General features: G+C 36.8%; 1 protein-coding gene across 3 annotated transcripts; it reads left to right on the forward strand.

The window, feature by feature from the left end:
- Positions 1-1,095: 1,095 nt before the first annotated feature.
- gpcpd1 (glycerophosphocholine phosphodiesterase 1) lies at positions 1,096-19,065 on the forward strand. 3 transcript variants are annotated; one of them, XM_084431667.1, is made up of 21 exons: positions 1,155-1,394; positions 1,864-1,958; positions 2,063-2,153; positions 4,449-4,539; positions 4,641-4,725; positions 5,604-5,679; positions 7,342-7,383; positions 7,496-7,619; positions 9,031-9,256; positions 9,413-9,575; positions 9,906-10,035; positions 10,210-10,264; positions 10,361-10,453; positions 10,686-10,763; positions 10,867-10,906; positions 11,434-11,492; positions 11,677-11,742; positions 11,833-11,969; positions 12,773-12,908; positions 13,187-13,347; positions 17,907-19,065. In XM_084431667.1, exons 3-21 carry the CDS (start codon positions 2,102-2,104, stop codon positions 18,085-18,087), a joined length of 1,995 nt encoding a protein of 664 aa, XP_084287793.1. In that variant the 5' UTR covers positions 1,155-1,394; positions 1,864-1,958; positions 2,063-2,101; the 3' UTR covers positions 18,088-19,065. The 3 variants fall into 3 exon arrangements, with proteins under 3 accessions (XP_084287792.1, XP_084287793.1, XP_084287794.1); XM_084431668.1 differs by lacking the exon at positions 1,155-1,394 and adding an exon at positions 1,650-1,758; XM_084431666.1 differs by lacking the exon at positions 1,864-1,958 and having other exon boundaries at positions 1,096-1,394.
- The last annotated feature ends 131 nt before the right edge of the window (positions 19,066-19,196 follow it).

Genomic DNA, 19,196 nt, shown 5'->3' on the forward strand with positions numbered 1-19,196 from the left:
TTATAATCCTGCAGTCTCATCCATTCAGTTGTGCTAAGTACTGTCAAATACAAATGCAGCATTCACCATTCTGGGAGCAATAGCCTTCATTTCAAAAGGACAATTGTATTTTACCTCTCAATGGCTCATACGGGCAACAGGAAGAGCTACCGGGGGCAGCAAACATCAGTCATAAAGAAATCAAGGACTAAGCTGAATTAATTTATGACTGAAGATATGGTTTATCTCTGCATTGCATGAATCCGGGCCATGCTGTTCTGAACTTTCCTACTCTCTCTATCACTATTTCCCCCTAAACTTTTTTTTTTTTTTTTTTACATGCGTGTGCCTGTCTGACCTCTGTTATGCAACATGTTCTGTCTTGCTGAGGAACCTCATTATGCAACCAGTTCCATTGAAAGACAGGCCATGGGATAAATCAATGTGTCTGTTATTCTCATTTTATAGCAAAGGTTCATCTGTCCTTTCTAACCTTTTAAATGTAGCATGCACATACTATTAAATTGTCATTAAAAACATTACTTGGCTTGTTTATTCGAGTAGGCCGTTAAGTTTATCTGCTTCGTTCATTTATCGGCTCACCAGCCATGAAATTAATCTATTAGCCTCAATATGGAAATTCTTTCCTGTTAAGAAGACCTTTGACTTCTGTTCAGACTGATAGAAGTATCCAAGTTTAATGTTGCAGCCAATTGGATGAACAGAAGTAGTGCAAAACAGATAGACAATACATTTTATAATAAATAAACATACTTGATAATGCACAAAATGCACAGAGAGTTTACTCTCAATATAAACAAATACTAAAACAGTAACACACAACAGTGTAATGAGTAATGACTCTATACAGTCTCTACGCGGGTCTAGATTTTTTTTTTTTTTTCTGCTCAGCTAAAGGGTAAAAATAAAAAAAGTCAATTTATTAATTTACTGTATACTGCATCGTAAACATATCAGTTTGTGTCGATGAACTCCAGCCAACAAGGGTCAATGAGTTAGACTCGCCTATCAAACGTCAGTCACTTCTTCCACCAATCATATGCGTTCAGAAAACGCAAAGAGGAGGGGTCAGTTGTCCACGTCAAGCCCTCCCTCATTCTTATTTCCTATAACAACAAAAGTCACCTTCTCAACGCTATTTTAACCTGTAAATCCTTTTGTTTGTGTTTAAACAAGTACACATACTTATAATTGAGCGACGTGATAGTTTTAACCCTGACACCTCGAAAAAGTTATTTTAAGAAATGGTCTACTACACAGTCAACAGTGTCGCATTACCCGGGCTTTCAGATCCGCGTGCATGTAACGCTAAACATAACATGGGCACGTCAGCGCGGGATTGACGTTTCTCGGTACAGCCGTACAAAAGGATGAATTTTTATCTTTAAACTCAGGTAACTTGTTACTTTATAATGTTTTGAATTACTTTATAATTGCCGGACTCGACACCGAATGCACGGTGTACATTTCGTTTTACGCAAAACATGCACGTTTTCGCGCAGTAAACAGTAAGCGTCTCAAAACCTCACTGGGCTCCCTATCTAGATAGCATTTTAGTCGCGTGGTTAGAACCGGTTAGAACATAACAATGTTGTCTATGTAAGCAGCTTACTGTGTTTGAGCAACACCCTCGGATCGGAGACCGGGTGTTGTTGTCGCCGACAGTAACCGGCTGCAGCCGGTTCAGATCGTCTGTTTCCTCTAACGTTACATGATTCGTGTGTGTGATTGTGACCGTGTGCTTCCTCCATTAAACCAGTTGAGTTTCATCGCATGTGTTTAAACCGGTTGTTCAACTCTCTTAAGACCGTTTTTTACATTGAAGAATCTGACATAGAATTCATTTTCTAATATTGTGAACAGGGGCAGTTATATATATTTCCGTTGATGCAACGTGTGTAATGTAATGGGATCTTAAAGAACCAGGAGCAGATTGTGCACTGCAGTTCTGCAGTCAGGTATTACAACACAGAGGAAATCCAGATCAACTGATGCTGTTAACACAGTTTAGATTTGTTTTGCATTGGGAAACATGTGTTTTTTCTTTCCCTCTGTGTTTTAGGTCTCTTCATTCTCATCTCCATTTGCCTGTGTGTCAGTCATGGACAGCACTAGTGTGACTCTGACTGTGAGAGGGACCACAGCACGACAGGGTAAGATAAATAATTCAGTAGAAGAGTATAACACAGTGTACAACTTTGGTTACACTTTATTTTAAGGTGTCTGTTACAGTGAAATTATACATTTACTTGCATGTAGTTATGCACAATTTATAGTAATTAAGTTACTATAGTAACTACGTGTAACAAGGACACAATTTTTAATAAAAAGTAAAAGTAACAATAATTATATTGAAGTTCAACTGTGGAATAAGGTTTCCTTTTGGCCACTTACATGATATGATCAAGTTAAAGCTGCACTGTAATCTAAAAAAAAAATCAATGTGGTCTAATTAAAGGTATAGCGGAGGATTTTCCCGAATTTTAGAAAAGAACCGCCCTCTCCACTTTTTTGAAAAAATGCACACGCGCAACACTCTACCTGCTCCCGAGAGGGAACGCCTATTAAACGTGTGCACGAGAGAGCATGCACGAGCCTAGTTCTCCTCGTGCACGCTACGTTTACAAGTTGCTGTCGGCATGGCTCATACAAACCTACTTTCCAAAAGAAGATTTGCACTTTTTCCACTATGTCAGACTCGCCACCGGACAAATTGAGATGTTTACCGTGTCTGCGCGGTGCGTGACTTGTGCCAGGGCTAACATCGCTAATCATAGCTTACATTAACTTTTACTAGCAGTGATTTTAAATGGATTTCTCCAAATAGCATGCCAAACTTTACCTGTCGAGTAGAAACTTCGCGACTGAGGCATCAGTGGGAAGCCCAACCTGTGCTTTTAGCGCACGCCAGCGTGTGAAATATTCTCCCAAAAACACTCTGGTCTTGTTTCTTTCTTCAGAGGCCTTTCTCTTCTTGTCATACAATTCGTCGACACTTTTTCTCTTGCGACCCTCAGACATTTTGAAAAAACCCGGTGAGAACAGCGAGCTTCAATAAATGGCTGAAACCGTAGCTCACCACACACATACACCCGAAAGTGCGCATGCGCAGAAAGCGAAAACTACTTAGGGACGAGCACGTACGACGGCCTTACGTAAACATATCACCAGAATGATTGACAACTAGGAGGACCAATAGTCTTGATGATCCACCCGGAAAAAGAAAATCCTCCGCTATACCTTTAAAATTCTGTACGTTTGACTTTGGAATCGTTTGGAGTTCGTTCAGTTGCTGAACACGAGTCTAATATCCCGTCTTAAGCAAATTTTATAATGTTTTGTTTTGCTGTTTGAATAATTTTGAGATAATTTAGATTAAAGGGAAACATAAGTTACAACATGATACTTTAATCATAGATTTTTGAGTTTGAACTTGATGACACAAGTATTTCCACAAAGGAAGACGTGCTGTCCCTAGTCCATTGTACATAGTCTCTTTTAATCCAACCAGTTTTACAGTGTTTTATGGTTGTAACTATGTAAAGCATTAAATCATTTAATAATGTGTCAATGGTAATAATGGAATGTATAATATTTTACATTTACTGCGTATGTATTCATTTTTATAAAATGCTATTATAAAGCATTACCAATTATATGTGAGAATAATAAAGTAATATTTAGTTAATATTAAGTGGTCTTCAATCAATATTATTATTATATATTCAATATTATTATTATATATTCAGTATTAACTTTGAGATGGATTAGTCATCTTTTTACTACATTTACATTAGTGCATAATGTAATCATTTGGTATAATAGTAATACAGAAATGTTTTGTTAATAATAAGTGTGTTGTTATTAAGTTAATATTGACCACGTCCACATGTATTTGTATTTATTTATTGTCTTTTGTTGTGAAATTTTGCAAGTGTTGATATGATACTTATAGGCAGGGTAGGCGATTTGTTCCAGAAATATATTTTTTTTAATGCTGGTTGAGTCTCTTCTCTTCTTGTATGTCGTCTGTGGAAGGCATAGGACCTTAAAATGTTCATCCAGTTGCATTCGGTCCTACATGCCTGTCAACATGTGTATTTTCATACCTCCGCACACCTGCTCACACAGATATTACACGTCATCAGCGCGTTTCAAGCTATAAAGAGATAGACAGAAATCAGTCACAGAGCACCACAAACAGCAGCTGCCTTTTACAGGTCCTCCTGATGAACCAAAACAACGAGTTCATGCTGACGCTCTTGTTTGCTCCCTGCTGCGAGTTCATGTGTTTTGAAGGAGTAGCGGAGGGTGGGACCTTATGCTTTCAAAGCTAGCATGCTATAGCAAGCCTCTCTGAAAATACCATTATATCGCCTGGAGACACATTACTTCGCTTACCACACAGGAGAGAAATAATTAAGTATTTTGTCTTTTTTCTGTATCAGGTGAGGTGATAGCAGTGGTTGGCAGTTGTGAAACCCTGGGCAGCTGGTTTCATCAAAAAGCCGTGCCCCTACAGCCAGCGGAGGAGGATGGGTACATGCAATGCCATCTTACGTTTGTCTTTCAGAACTATCACAGTTACCCTTGACACACATATTTATCTTCTGTGTTTTGCTTGTCTCGTCTCACCCCAGCACCCTGTGGAGAACTACCGTTCAGGTTCCTAGAGGGCGTGAAACCAAATATCGCTATTTCAAGGGATTCTTTTTTGAATCTAAGGTGAGATCTTCTTTTACTAGTAAACAAACACGATATAAGGCATAGATCATCTTTAAAGGTCCGATAGTGAATTGATTTCCCAACACCTTTAAAGAGAAGTCTCAGCTTTATGTATTTATAGATGTTGTTTAGAACATCTTTTTTTATCTTTCTTAAAGACTCATCATAATCTATGCAGTATCTACTGATGTTGTTTAAACTTTCTATCTATCTTTTATTCATCATTAATTCTTAGGGTACTTTAAGAGTTTACAGAGTTTGACATTCTTCTGTGTGTGTGTGGGAGGGGGTCCAAGATTTTCTCATCACAGCTGTTAATCTCTTTTAGATGACCTTGACTCAGTTCTTGGTAGTTTAGGTTTTGTTTTGTTTTCCTGGAGAATGAAGTTTCTGGAACAGTGGCTGCACATTTCCTGCGAGCTTCTCCTAACATGCTGTGTCTCTCATACATAATATTTACACATCAACTATCTCACAGCCAGAAATATTCTTTTAAAATTTAGATGCAGAATTAACAAGAACAAGATTTCAGAATTTAGAACCATTTTCTCATAGTTAAGCGTATCAGCGAACTATTAGAGGAAAACTAATCTTGTTAAATAACATTTTAAGCTAAATGATAAGTACAGGGATTTTCAAAGCATTTTTTAACGTATAAATAACCTGGTTATCTCTACTTAAACACTGAAAAATGCCAATTTGTTTCTTCTGACTAATTGGTCCACTTTTCAGATGTCAACCAACTGGCTGGCTGGCAAGAAAGTGGTGAATATGCCTCATGTTCTTTTTTCAGGAGTGAAACTTTGGTTTGAATGGCCAAAGTGGGCTTTGTTTTTCCAAAATCTGTCCGTAATCTTAACCCCCATTTGGAATTACAGAACGATGGTGGTCCATGTCAAGTCATAGTCAATAGATGGGAGACCCATCAGATGCCACGCTCATTGAGTCCCTCAGGTATCTGATCCCAGAATAGTGCACGTGTCTAATGAACCCCTAGACTCCATCCTTCATGCTTATCACATTCAGATCAGTTTGTCCCCTTTAACTGAAAGCGTACATTAATATCAATACATGTTGACTTCAACTTTTTAAAGACAACAAGAAATATTCCCAACACATTTCATATTTGTAATATGATGACTTTCCAAGTGAATTAATCTAGTGGGAAGTAATGTGATTTGGGACTTGTATCTCTCAGAACATTACTGGAACTTAAAGTGATCTGATTGTTGTTAGTTAAAATAATTTTTCCCTGCCTGCATTATTTTCTTTAGACAATGCATCAATGAATCATGCACAATAAAACCAGCAACATTTATTTAGAAAGTAAATAACCCTCTTAATACCCTGCCCAGCAAGCAATAGCCGTCATTTCACCGTCTAGGTTAACTATAGACCCGATGTAGTCCAGCTAGGCCTAACCCACTTCTAGCCGAAATAACCTTGAATTTGGTTACATGTCGGTTTTACAGAATAACTTAACTTAAAGTCAACAGTGATTACAAGGCGTTTGGTTTCATTTCTTTTACATGTTATCTAATTGATGACTAGTCTATTTTTGGGCTATAGTTAGACGTCTGGTAAATTTTCACTGACAGCTCAAATTTTGCCTTGTTTTAGCCTAGATGTCAGGGCTGTGTTTGGACGGCTATTAGATGTCATTTAAACACAAAATTTCTTCTTGGGTGGTCTTGTTGTGCATGAATCATGCATGTTGCATGTTCTAAAGAAAATAATGCATTTATTTTATTTCATGTTGTCTTAAATGTTGATTTCAGTGTTTTTTGTCATGGACAGATGTAATGTGATTAAAAGCCACCTAATGGATCAGTTATTAGCAACCATAATATCTAGTGGGCTATTACCCGTCTTAGACAAACAGAGCAAAGCTGTTTCCGCTGGCGCATTCCTGGGTTTACTAGCAATGCTTTTTTTTTGCTTTTGTTGCGTGCACCTAATCTATTCTTAGTTTTTTAAGCAATTGCATTAATAATTTTGAGTTAGTTTTTACACTTAAAATTATTAAAAAACTATTTTAATACACACACACATTTAGCGTTCCTTTATTTGTCTGCACAACACACATTTAACATATGCATTTAACAAACTATTCAAAACAATACATTTTAAGGGCATCTATACTATTTTTATTTATGTTTTTTAGTTTTTTCTAGGCAGGATCTATAATTGTAAATCATGTAACTGTTTGCTCCAGATGTCAGCATTTCTTTGTGCTTAAAACAATTTGCTTGCATGGTAATACTTGTTAAATTCTGAATTTTTTTTATTATTATTATTATTATTATTATTATTTAACTTTTTATATTATTTAATTAAGATACATTTAACCAGTTAATAATCTCTAGTGTTCTTCTTAAATTCTAACATGCCCAGTTTTGCTTGTATAGAATATAGGCTACAAGTGTGTAGAGCTCCATCCAGTACAGAGCAAACTAAAGACTTATTTTATTGATTGTTTAAGAATTAAACCAGGAAATGAATGTCTCATGTCGGCACTAGCAAGTGTGTTGGTGTCTGTTTACTCTGTACTGGTGACTATCTTTTGTAGCATGAGTGTTTGACCTTCCATATTAATTTCGTATTCTTGTCCCGCAGAACCAGACCTCATGATTGACGATGGACACTTTGGAGTCCATAGTAAGTTTGACCATTTAAATTACTTAAACCGTTTGAATGTACCCACACTCAAATTCAAACCAAATTTTTATATCTTATTTTAACATGCAAATAAAATTTGTTTTATGTGCAGATGGCGTTGAATGTGTGGACTCTGGCTGGTTGACGTGCCAGACAGAAATTCGTCTCAGGCTTCATTACTCCGTGAAACCTCCAGTATCTATTACTAAGAATAAATTTAAGAAGTCACGCTTCAGGTAACATTCTTCACAGAAGACAGAACACATATTTAACCCTACAAATTAGCTCAGGAACATTTAAGCCTTGTTCAGACTGTCAGTCCAAATCCGATTTTTGTGCATATCCGATTGGATTCCGATCCTATTTAGCATGTGTGAACGGCAAAAAATGTTTACAAATCACATACATTCATATGTGGTTTGAAATCCTATTCAAATCTAATTTCTGGGAATCTTATCAGTCTGAACCGATTTCGCATAGCTTTTTTATTTTTTTACTTATATGTCACTTTCTCACGCCACGACTGCAACGTTGTTGCAGAAAACATTGCGTTGTGTTGTTGTTAATGCGCAGGTCATGCAGAAAATTATAATACATTGGAGCATCTCTGCGGTCCAGTGATGAGGTGTCTTCACTTCTTTCACTGTGCGGCAGAGACGGCAGCACGGAAGTAAACTGCTCATGCCAGCCTCCGTTTCTGTCGCTGATTCATTAGTAGTCCAGCGCTGCTGCTACACATTGTCATGTTCTTCTAAGACAACATTGCAAACTCCTCTATGTTGTTTTTGCTATACCAATGTAGGGCTGCACGATATTGAAGAAAATTGCGATATGCGATAACTCATTAAAAATGCGATATGCGATACGATAATGCTTAAAGTGTGTAAAATAAACGTATATTATCTTTAAAATATATTTTAAATTATATAACCAACGTGTGTTTCACATTCTTTTTGTGACAAGAAAACATCCCTAAACTTCTGAAAGTGAACAGCAGTGTTTTACTGTAGCATAAGTGTTATTTTAACATCAGCGTAAACCATGGGGTTCAGGGTTTCAAGTTATCCTACATTAGGTTTATTTAACAACAGAAACTGAATAATCAAATGTAAAAATAAAACTGCTTAGTTTTCAATGTATGAATTAAATATATAGGCTACTGATTCTTTATTAAAGCTACAAAAGTTATTCAGCCAAGAGCAGTGAGTGCTCTTTGTCTTTTGTTCATGACCCCAGTTATTGCAAGCCGTTGCGATATGCATATCGTGATATTTCGATGATTTCGATATATTGTGCAGCCCTATACCAACACAACTACATTGCCATCGAAAGAAAATGCATATATTACGGAAAAAGTCAAATTTATTTATAAAGGTCTTATTTATAAGTTCTTATAAAGTCTGTTAGAATTACATGAGAAACAATTGACTGTAGTCAAATAGATTTCTTTTTATATCAGATAATTAATGTAGGGATGCACAATATTGCAAGCATGAAGAGCTTATTTTTACAATTCAAACAGTATACTTTCTTCTAGAACAAGTACTAAACATTTATTTGTCTTTTTGACTTCACATTATACTGTTTTGATGCGTGATTTCACTTTTCATGCTAAAATATAATTAACCCGATTAATGGCTGTTTTAGATTGAAGCTGATGCTGGAAGGTATTGAGGAAGAAGAAGAGGAAAGCCCTTCATCATGGCATGAGATGATCACCACACTGGAGACCAGTATGATCAGTGATGTTGAATGTAAGTCTCGTCATTCCCAGCCAGAATGTGGATACTCTCTGGTACCTTCCAAGTGGACAGAATACAGCATTCACACCATGGACCCTGACAACCTAGAGCTCACCTTTGAGTTCTTTGAGGTGCGTGAACGATGGTCTTTGGTGTTGCTTCATATAAAGATTATGACCACAACTATATCAGAAAGCATTTTTATGCTTTTTTTAATTGATTGACATAAATTCTGCATGGATCCTCTTAGTGAATCATGACTATTCTGTCCTGTCTTTGTGGATTAGGAGGACATGAGTGAGGCTGTGGTTCAGGGGGATTCCCATCCAGGCTACGTGGGCACCTCATGCCTCTTGTCATCCTCTTTTGTGGAGAGCGGCAAAGATTTGGGTGTGGTTACCCTGCCCATCATGAGCCGAAACGGCAGACAGACTATTGGAAAAGTCAGAGGTATAATCTGTACCACATTGCACTGGTGTTATTTTGTCTGGTCTCATTTGTTTTACACCATAAAACTAATGTTACATTCCTGTTACCCATGATGAGACTTGTTCTTTCGCTGCTTGCGCACAACATTTGCCTCTGTAAACATTTCACAGATAACAAATATAGTCATGTTGGCAAGATCCGCCCTGCTTGAATTGTTGCTTAGTAGCTAGATAATGGGATTATATGCCAGTCATTTATTGATGTGCTAAAGTTGAACCATTAAGTGTTGACTTTACTGAAGTGAACACATTAAGTAAAGTAAATGCTTTTTTGTTCTTGATGCAATGTCAGTGGATTACCTGGTGACGCGTCCTATCCCAGGCCTTCAGTGTGACATGAGTCAGTCTTTTGCCAAATACTGGAAGAAAAGGAGCGCTTTGCATGTTGGACACAGAGGAGCAGGGAGCACGCATGCTGCCAAGTGAGTAGCAAAAGTGTGGTTGTTGTGCTACAAGAGTCCTGAGCCTGTCCACTTGGATTTAGTGTTTGTCTTTATGGGTAGGCCCACGAGGTGTTAAGAAACCACAATAAGCTCACCTGGCTTTGCTGCATAAACAAACCATGAAAAAGTACATATGTTGCTCTTGTATTTCAGGCATCACAAGATCAGAGAAAACACAATTGTCTCATTTCTAAGTGCAGCCAACCATGTGAGTGTAAATAAAGACTGCAACTGTACCAAAATGCATAAAGTTTTGTTAAATAATATGAAAGGCTAAAGCATATCTGTTCTGTTTTCATCACAGGGAGCAGCTTATGTAGAGTTTGATGTTCATCTGTCTAAAGATTTAGTTCCTATCGTGTACCACGACCTCACCTGCTGTATTTCTACTAAAAAGGTAACAATGGCACTGGCAATTTGACTCACTTGGTGCAGTGAGAAATTACTTGTATAATTTGGACGACTCCCATTGGATGTCCTTTAGTACAGCTTTTGATTTTACTCTGACTGAAGACTTCCTACTTAAAAAAATGTACATGAACAGTCGTAAACACTGATTTAAATTGCAAATCATAAGAAAGAAAGATCTCTTCTTCAACTTTAAAAAAAAAAATTGTGTCCTTTTATAGAAAAACGACAATAATTCATTGGTGTTGTTCGAAGTTCCCGTCAAGGATCTTACGTTTGATCAACTTCAGCTTTTAAAAGTAAGACTTATTTCAGATTCTTTTACCTTGTTTGAACAATGAAATGCAATTATCTCCATGCTGATATTGATAAGTATGATATGAATGTGTTTGTCTTTTTCAGGTGGCCCATACAACTGCCATGGAAGTTGATGACGACAAAGGTACAATTGCCCCATTAATTCATGTCACAAAAGTGCAATATGATCAGTTATCATATTTAACGATAACCGATCATTATATAACAGTCAGGTACCAGAAGTATATCAAATTCAAAATGTCCATAGTGAAAGACTTTGAGCGATAACATATAAATCTTTCAAGACAGATCTATCATGAACTCTAAGATTGTTAAACGATGTTTTATCCCTATTTCACTTATTATTCGTTCATATAGGATGTGGTAGCCCATAAAAGAGAAGTGTTTTCTGATAATGATAAAAAAAAACCTGGCTGATTTATTGCATCATTTGCAATACATAGGATAGTTCATTAATAAGCACACAGTATTGTACTTTAAGAAAAATGTTCAAATACTTAGTTTGCAGTAAATAAGTGTTTTATTTTTAATGCTAATAGCTTTAAAAAATACTTGACAAACACAGGCCTCTGTTTAGCTGTATTGAGCTAAATAAACAGTTAACTGTTGAATAGATAAAAATGACTGCTTTTGTGGTGTTGTTTTGTCTAGACTTGCAAGATGAAGAGGAGTATATATATGAGCACCAGCCTTTCCCTTCACTTTCACAGGTGTGACAGCTTGATCTTTTCTTGAATTTTTTTAATATATATTTATTATTATTATTATTATTTCTTTTAGCAACTTTTTTTACTACTGACCAAAAGATTTTAGAACATTGTGATAAATGTTTGTTTATATCGCCCACCCGTACTGCTTGGTTAACTTCTCTTCTCATTTGACATCATGTTCCAGATATTCCATTCTGTTCCAGAACATGTGGGATTCAACATTGAGCTGAAGTGGATCTCTCAGTTTAAGGTGTGTGTTTCCTCACGCGATATGTGATGGTTTGATCTCTTTGTTAACGGAGAAAGAAAACACCCTCATCATATCTGTTCCTCCAAACAGGATGGCTCCTGGGATGCAAAACTCTCCACCTACTTCAACATGAATCAGTTCTTGGACATCATTCTCACGTGCGTGCTGCAGAACGCCGGCAAAAGGAGGATAGTCTTCTCATGCTTTGATCCTGATGTTTGCACAATGTAAGAGGCCTAGTTCACGTGCATATTTTGATGATGATGCACTGATTAGGAAAAATAGATATATTTTTACGGAAACATTTACGGTCTCATTTGTTAACATTAGTTAATGCATTGATAAAAATAAACTAACAAGGAGAAATATATTTTTACAGCATTTTTTTTAACCTTTTAACGTTAGTTAATAAAAATGTTCATATTCATGTTAGTTCACACTGCATTAACTAATGTTACCAGATACCATGGTTGATCTTCATTTATTTATTTTTTGTAAATGCTGAGATTAACATGAACTAAGATTAGAAGTATTATTCATTGTTAGGTCATGTTAACTAATGTAGTTGTCTAATAATAACAAACGAAACTTTATTTTAAAGTGTTAAGATTTTTAATACTCTTCAAATTAAAGGTTCCAAAAGGATTTTTTTTTTTTTTCATAGTGATGCCATAGAACCATTTTAGGTTCAATAAAGAACCTTTCAGTGAACTTTTCTTAAAAGAACCATTATGTAAAGACACAATTTTAATAATCCAAAAAACCCTTTTCAACTATAATGAATCTTTTGTGGAATTAAAAGGTTCCATGGATGTTATGGAACCATAAAGAAACTTATAGAAACCAATAAAGAAACTTTATTTTTAAGACTGTAGGGCAGCCAATTTAAACACAAAATAAACCAACAATGTATTTCTTGTTTAAAATGTATGTTCACAATAAGTTCAGGGACATTTATTAAGAAAGTAAATAGTCAATCCTGATTACATGTTGTGTTTAAGTTGCAATAATCTTTGTTTCTCTTCATCAGGGTAAGGAAAAAGCAGAACAAATACCCCATCCTATTTCTGACCCAAGGAGTGACAGACCTCTACCCTGAACTCATGGACATCCGCTGTCAGAGCACTAAGATCGCCATGAGCTTTGCCCAGAGTGAGAACATACTGGTGAGCGAACACACACAGCCAGATGGTGCAATAGCACAGCTGTTGATACTTCAGAACATAGTTATGAAATAGCATGGTGAGACGCCCAGTTTGGCAGGGTAATAAAATGTATTGAACTTTGAAGTGAAAAGAGATCTAATTATGTTTTCCGCTTCTGTGAGTTTTGTTTAAACTGGAAGAGGAATGTTGCTATTTTGTTTTCTTTAAATTGGTGCCATGTCAGATTTCATCACAAAGACTAAACAACTTGCTGAAATAGCTTTTGTATGTGCTCACAGGGAATCAGCGCACATGCTGATGAGCTCTTGAGGAACATGGAGTTCATCAGAGAGGCTCAGTCCAAAGGACTAGTTGTCTTCTGCTGGGGCGACTATAACAACGACCATGAGAACAGAATGAAGTTGAGGGACCAGGGAATTGATGGCCTCATTTATGACAGGTGGGCCATGATTTGTCTTTGGTTCCTTACATGGTAATCAAACAGCAGGACTGAGCATATTGATGAACTATGTTTACTTGCACTAACATTTTTCCCTCTCCCGTCCAAATATGTGGCATGTCATATTGATTACATATTGTTACTCATTCACATGTGAAAAGCAAATCAGATAGTCAGAGGTGATTTACACATAAAAGTCATAAAGGTACAGTAGCAATAGCAGCTGGTTTAATTCTAACGGCCGTTTCACACCAGAAGCATGAGCAGCAGTGAAGTGGGGGTTTCGGTGCAGAGTCTAGTTTTGCTGTGCTACTCAAGCTCACTTAAAGTGAAAGCACACTTTTGATGGATAAAATAAATATGAATTCACACAAAAAGTGCCCAAAATGCACAGAATAAGCATGTCTAGTGTGTTTTAACAAGAACTGGAGTAGGCTATGTCAGAAAAGAAAATGAAGAATCAAAAATATTTAAGATTTACCCATTTAAACTTGTTTTTAATTATTCAGTTTGGGTGAAAGTATGGTGTATTATAAAAAAACTAAAGTATACCAGCCAGAAAATATGATTTATAAACTTTCTTATAGTTTATGTAATACACAGACAGGTATGTAGGCTAGCACTACCCACATCAAATCCGAGTGTGCGTTTTGTTTTTTTGTTTTTTCAGTCATATCGAAGTATGACTGAAGCGAACTTTCAAGACCATCAAGTTTATAAATGACCAACTTCTAAAAACAAATGTATAGGCTTGTTGTCTTTGTAAAGAAATGCTCACTTATATGTAGCCTTGGAGCCGCTGCTGGCAGTGACGATGTAGTTACGCTGACGCAAAGCCCAAGCTTGCGGTGTGAAACGGCCGTAAGGGTGGAAAATTGGTATTTTTGGTGCAGGAAACATAAACTAACATTTACAGCACTATGACCTAACCAGACGTGCTGCAACAAAGCGGTAAATCAGAATTTTTGTCCTAACTAGCTGTAATATTTGTGATTATATGGTGTAATAGTTATGAAATGTTCTTATCCATATCATTGCATGTGGAGTGCACTTGCAGAAAGACTCTGCCCACACAATCTTCTGATTGGCTGTGATTTTTTTACTGATTTTGTCACATCTGGTTTGGTATGGACACGCAAACGGCTTGTAAATGGAATCTTGCCGTGTATAGGGAAAATAATAAAATACTACTAATAAAATACTACATTGTGGAGACAATGTTGAAAGAGTAATTATCAACTAGATGCATATCAGCCAACAAGAGGTGATGTTGTCACAGTAAATTTAATTCCATGTTTACTCTTTCAACACCATTAATGCCCATGTCAGCCTGTTTGTGAATTTCTGTGGAAATGACAGTGGTTTATGGCTTGTTCCCTGATAGTTTAGGCATGTCAGCACATGTCTAAGTGCAACTGTGTTTTATTCTGGGTAAAGGTTAAACTAATAAACTAATCAGTGATGATCTATCTATATACAATGATGATATATCTATACACACACCCACAAACACACACAACAAAACATTTAGTTTTAAAATGTATTCTTCAAAAACAGCTAGGTTTTACAGGACGCACTTCCACCGAACAATTACAGATGTTGAGGTTGTACATAACATTGCTGTGCTTGCCGTTTTTGTGCAGTTTCTGACAGTTCAGCTGATATTTGTTCTGTATTTTTGTTCCTCCTGCAGTAAAACCCCTAAAGAGCTGCTCAGAGAAACTGAATCCTTGTTTTAAGAAATAGTTCACCCAAAAATCTCAATTCTCTCTTCGTCTACTTCCCTCTGTTCATTCCAAACCTGTATGATTTCCTTTAGTTTTAGTTTGTCATTTATTTAGTGTTAGTCCCATAGACCAGTGGTTCTCAATTCCAGTCCTCGGGACCCACTGCTCTGCACATTTTGTATGTCTCCCTTATTTAACACACCTGAATCAGATCATCAGCTCAATAGGGGAGACTCCATGAACTGAACTGAGTGTGTCAGATAAGAGAGACATACAAAATGTGCAGAGCAGTGGGTCCCGAGGACTGGAGTTGAGAACCACTGCCATAGACATTATGGTTTTTATACTGTACAAACTGTATATTCTATCCCCCTACACTAACCCTACCCCTTAACCAAAACTTTCTGCATTTTTTACATTTTCAAAACACTTAATTTAGTATGATTTATAGTATGATCTGGTTATTATTATCCGTAACCAGATATTTATATGCAGTATTGACTCTTTCCATGTCTTTCCTTTCCCTTTTCCCTTTCCTTTCATTTTATGGTCATTTGCCTCTTTTTTCAGAATACATGAATGCTTGGTGCCAAATCCCAATGCCTCAACTTCCTCTGATACCTGTAATGTCTTCTGTTTCCCGGTTGTGTTTGTTTTGTATTAGCAACTGGCTGCTGCCTGACAGATCATGCTCACAGACTAGCACCAAGAGAAACCGTAGTGTTTTACAGCAATGATGTGAAGCAGTAAAACTGTAGAGTTGTGATTTTTGAGTGGCTTTTTTTCAAATTATTCAGCACTGGGTTAAGGTTCAGCTGCCTGTTATATCAATCTGAGCATTTGAGACTTCCTCTTTATATGGGTGGGTGACCTAGTTTTCCTCCCAGAACCCAAATTACAGTGCAGATGTGCATTTGTTTTATTTTCACTGTGGATTTTTTTCAGTACTAGCCACAGTGCATGAATGGACCTCTGTGGACCTCAATGTCTTAATCATTGAAGAATGAATGTATGAATGAATAGATGGATGGCTTTTGTTCTCAAACAAGCTTGACTGAGTATCTTGATTAAGGCATGATAGAAAAACATAAACATAAGTCTTCCAAGAGACAACGGAAATGGGCCCACCAGTATGCATAATGTTCTTAAACACACATATATCATCTGACATCATGATGGTAGAAACATCATGGTCGAAAACATAAATATACACATGTATGCCTCTCACTTATAAAATATAGAAGTTGTCCCAGTTTCCATGAAAATCACCTAAATGATATCATGTTTTCCACGTTTCTTACGTTGGTGATGGAACATTTATTGAATGTCTTGTTTTTGGACTATGAAATGTGAACGTGTTTCACACAAGCAGGATTGGTTGGATTTTTAGGCCGACTGTTGTTATTTTTATTTATTCTTTCTGAAAGAGAATGTGTTTTATTTTACCTACGTGAGAGCTGACACCACATTTAAAGTCAATATGAAAAAGAAATGCACACATATAGATATATCCATTTGGCCTGAATCAATTCTGATTTTAAATTATTTTATTTTATTAAGTTGACTTGAATTTAATACGGATGAAAATGTGTCAACAATCACAGTCTGTTTAACATGTCTCACTGTCCTAGATCATAATTGTCCGTGTTTTCTGAAGGTTTTTTCCACAGAATTGTTTTGAAAGACATATTTGTAATATTCAACTTCACAGACTGTGCTTGTAACGCTCACATCTTCGTTTTCATTTGCGTCTAATTAAATATTCTGTCTACTCTAAGGTCTACAGCAGAAACTAAAGGCATGGTGTTGTGTTGATTGTGGCAAACATGTGGACATGCTTATCATATTTTTGTTGTTGTTGCTTTTGGTCAGAACCTTTGTATGATCTGCTTCACCTCATTCTTTTTTTAAAGTGTTAGTTCACCCCCAAAATGATGCCTTAATTCACTCACCCTCAAGCCATCCTAGGTGATTATGACTTTCTTCTTTCAGCTGAACACAATTGGCGTTATATTAAAAAATATCCTGGCTCTTCAAAACTTTATAATAGGAGTGAGTAGAGCCTGAGATTTTAAAGCCCAAAAAAGCGCATCCATCCATCATAAAAATAATCCATACGACTCCAGTGGGTTAATGAAGGCCTTCTTAAATCCATATTTAAAACTTTATGAACTATAATCACTGGCTTCCGGTAACAGCCTTACGCGAGTCGAGTTCCGGTTGAAGAGTGACCTCTGACCCGACGCATGAACGCGGAAGCGCAGAGGATAGAGCAGAACAAAACACCGCTCTGATATGATAATTTGTAAAGAGGAATGTGGGAGGAGCTTGAGTTTGTTGCCCAGCTCTATTTGTTTGAACCACAAGAGTCGTCTACTTTCACCTAAACTTACGCTACTCCTACATCAAACGCCGGAACTCGACTCTCTCGTGAACGCACGCACGGACGTTGCCGGAAGCTAGTGATTACAGTTTATAAAGCTTCACAAAAACCCTTTGCTTGGCTTCAGAGGGCCTTTATTAACCCCCTGGAGCTGTCTAGCACTTTTATGATGAATGGATTCACTTTTTCGGGCTCTATTCACTCCCATTATAAAGCTGGGAACAGCCAGGATATTTTTTTAATTTAACTCTAATTGTATTTGGCTGAAAGAAGAAAGTCATATACACTTAGGATGACTTGAGGGTGAGTAAATTATGGGATCATTTTCATTTTTGGGTGAACTAATCCTTTAATGAAACTTGTTCTAGCTCTTTCCTTGTTTGATGACGATCCTCCCTCAGATTGACCTACAGATAAAATAATGATGTGGTCTTTCTTTTTAATTACAGAATCTGCGACGACAAGCTCGAGCAGTCAAACATTTTCAATGTAGAGGAACAGGTCGCTCTCAAGGACATGATCCAAACGTGTGCCTGCTCCTCCTACAGTATTCCCTGCTCCTCCATTCCGTGCGCAGGGAAATCCCCGGAGAACAACGGGGAGTCGGACTCCGGACTCAGTTCCTCTTGAGAGCCACACACCCAGTCTGCCTTCACTCAATGTCTGTAATCTTCCCACAATGCACCAGAAATAACGCACAAATGCACTCCGTCATTAAGCCAAAGTTCACTTAAGTCTGAGATGTTTGGGAGTATAATCATGTCAAAAGAATGATATTAAGGACAACGCTAGCTTCCACTAAGGCTGTGTGTTTGCGCTGTATTAAGCCAATTTGCTGTATATTTGGGTGTAAAAAATGGTGTATAGAATGTGTATTTTGCCTTAATGCAAATATTTGTTTTATCATTCTTAATACTCTGTTATATAAGAGAATCTTGGGGACGCCTGCGGAATTTTTTTTTTTTTTTTTTTTTTTTTCCTCAAGTATTTATTGATTTCTCTATCTGCGGAATGAGTATTGAACATTATGCAATTTAGTATTCGAATTTCATGAACCACAAACAAGCAGAATTCAAATTCATGAAAATCTATAATATAGCTATTTTATTTAATAGCTATTATTTAACAATATTTACTAGCTAAAAGTGAGGCATGTCTCTCTTAAAAAAACTGATTCTGAGGGCTTTTGTCTTTAAAATGACACTCATGAAAATGCATATTATTTGTATCACTACTGTATCTACCCGCAGATTAATTCATAAATGAAACGCTGATGGTTTCAGCAGAACAAAATGGAATCTTTTTATTCAGCTGTGCAATTCACACAAACTCTTCATTGTAACTGGGTATATATTGGAATGAATGTGCCTCTGTAAACCTATCTGATGTATGTGCTGCTGACTGGAAATGTGGTCTTATCTCAGCATGCATTCATACTGTGTCCTCTTTACGGCAGGGCAGGGAAATCTTGCATGTTTGCTGTTCAGTTCCACACTGGACTCCCTAAACGAGCTGTATGAATCCACACTCATTGTAGTGGATGCCACCATGCCAACATAGACCAGAACAATGCTCTGAGAGCCAGAATAAATATATTTAATATGAATGAAATCTGTGTCTTTTGTTCAGGACGATCTTAATATCACCAATAATGTAAAACGTTAGTTCGTTGTATACTAAAGATAAGATTATGTATTATGGGTAGAAAGTAGTGCACTATGGAGGATAGGAATAAAGTT

Source organism: Rutilus rutilus (assembly GCF_951802725.1).
Source record: "Rutilus rutilus genome assembly, chromosome: 15".
NCBI classification, from domain to species: domain Eukaryota; kingdom Metazoa; phylum Chordata; class Actinopteri; order Cypriniformes; family Leuciscidae; genus Rutilus; species Rutilus rutilus.

Excerpts from the sequence above, each read along its gene's own strand:
- gpcpd1 (XM_084431666.1), top strand. The coding sequence starts at position 2,102 with ATGGACAGCACTAGTGTGACTCTGACTGTGAGAGGGACCACAGCACGA. Across the intron at positions 7,384-7,495 it reads TGGACACTTTGGAGTCCATA|ATGGCGTTGAATGTGTGGAC; the intron begins GTAAGTTTGACC and ends TTTTATGTGCAG. Across the intron at positions 13,348-17,906 it reads GATGGCCTCATTTATGACAG|AATCTGCGACGACAAGCTCG; the intron begins GTGGGCCATGAT and ends TTTTAATTACAG.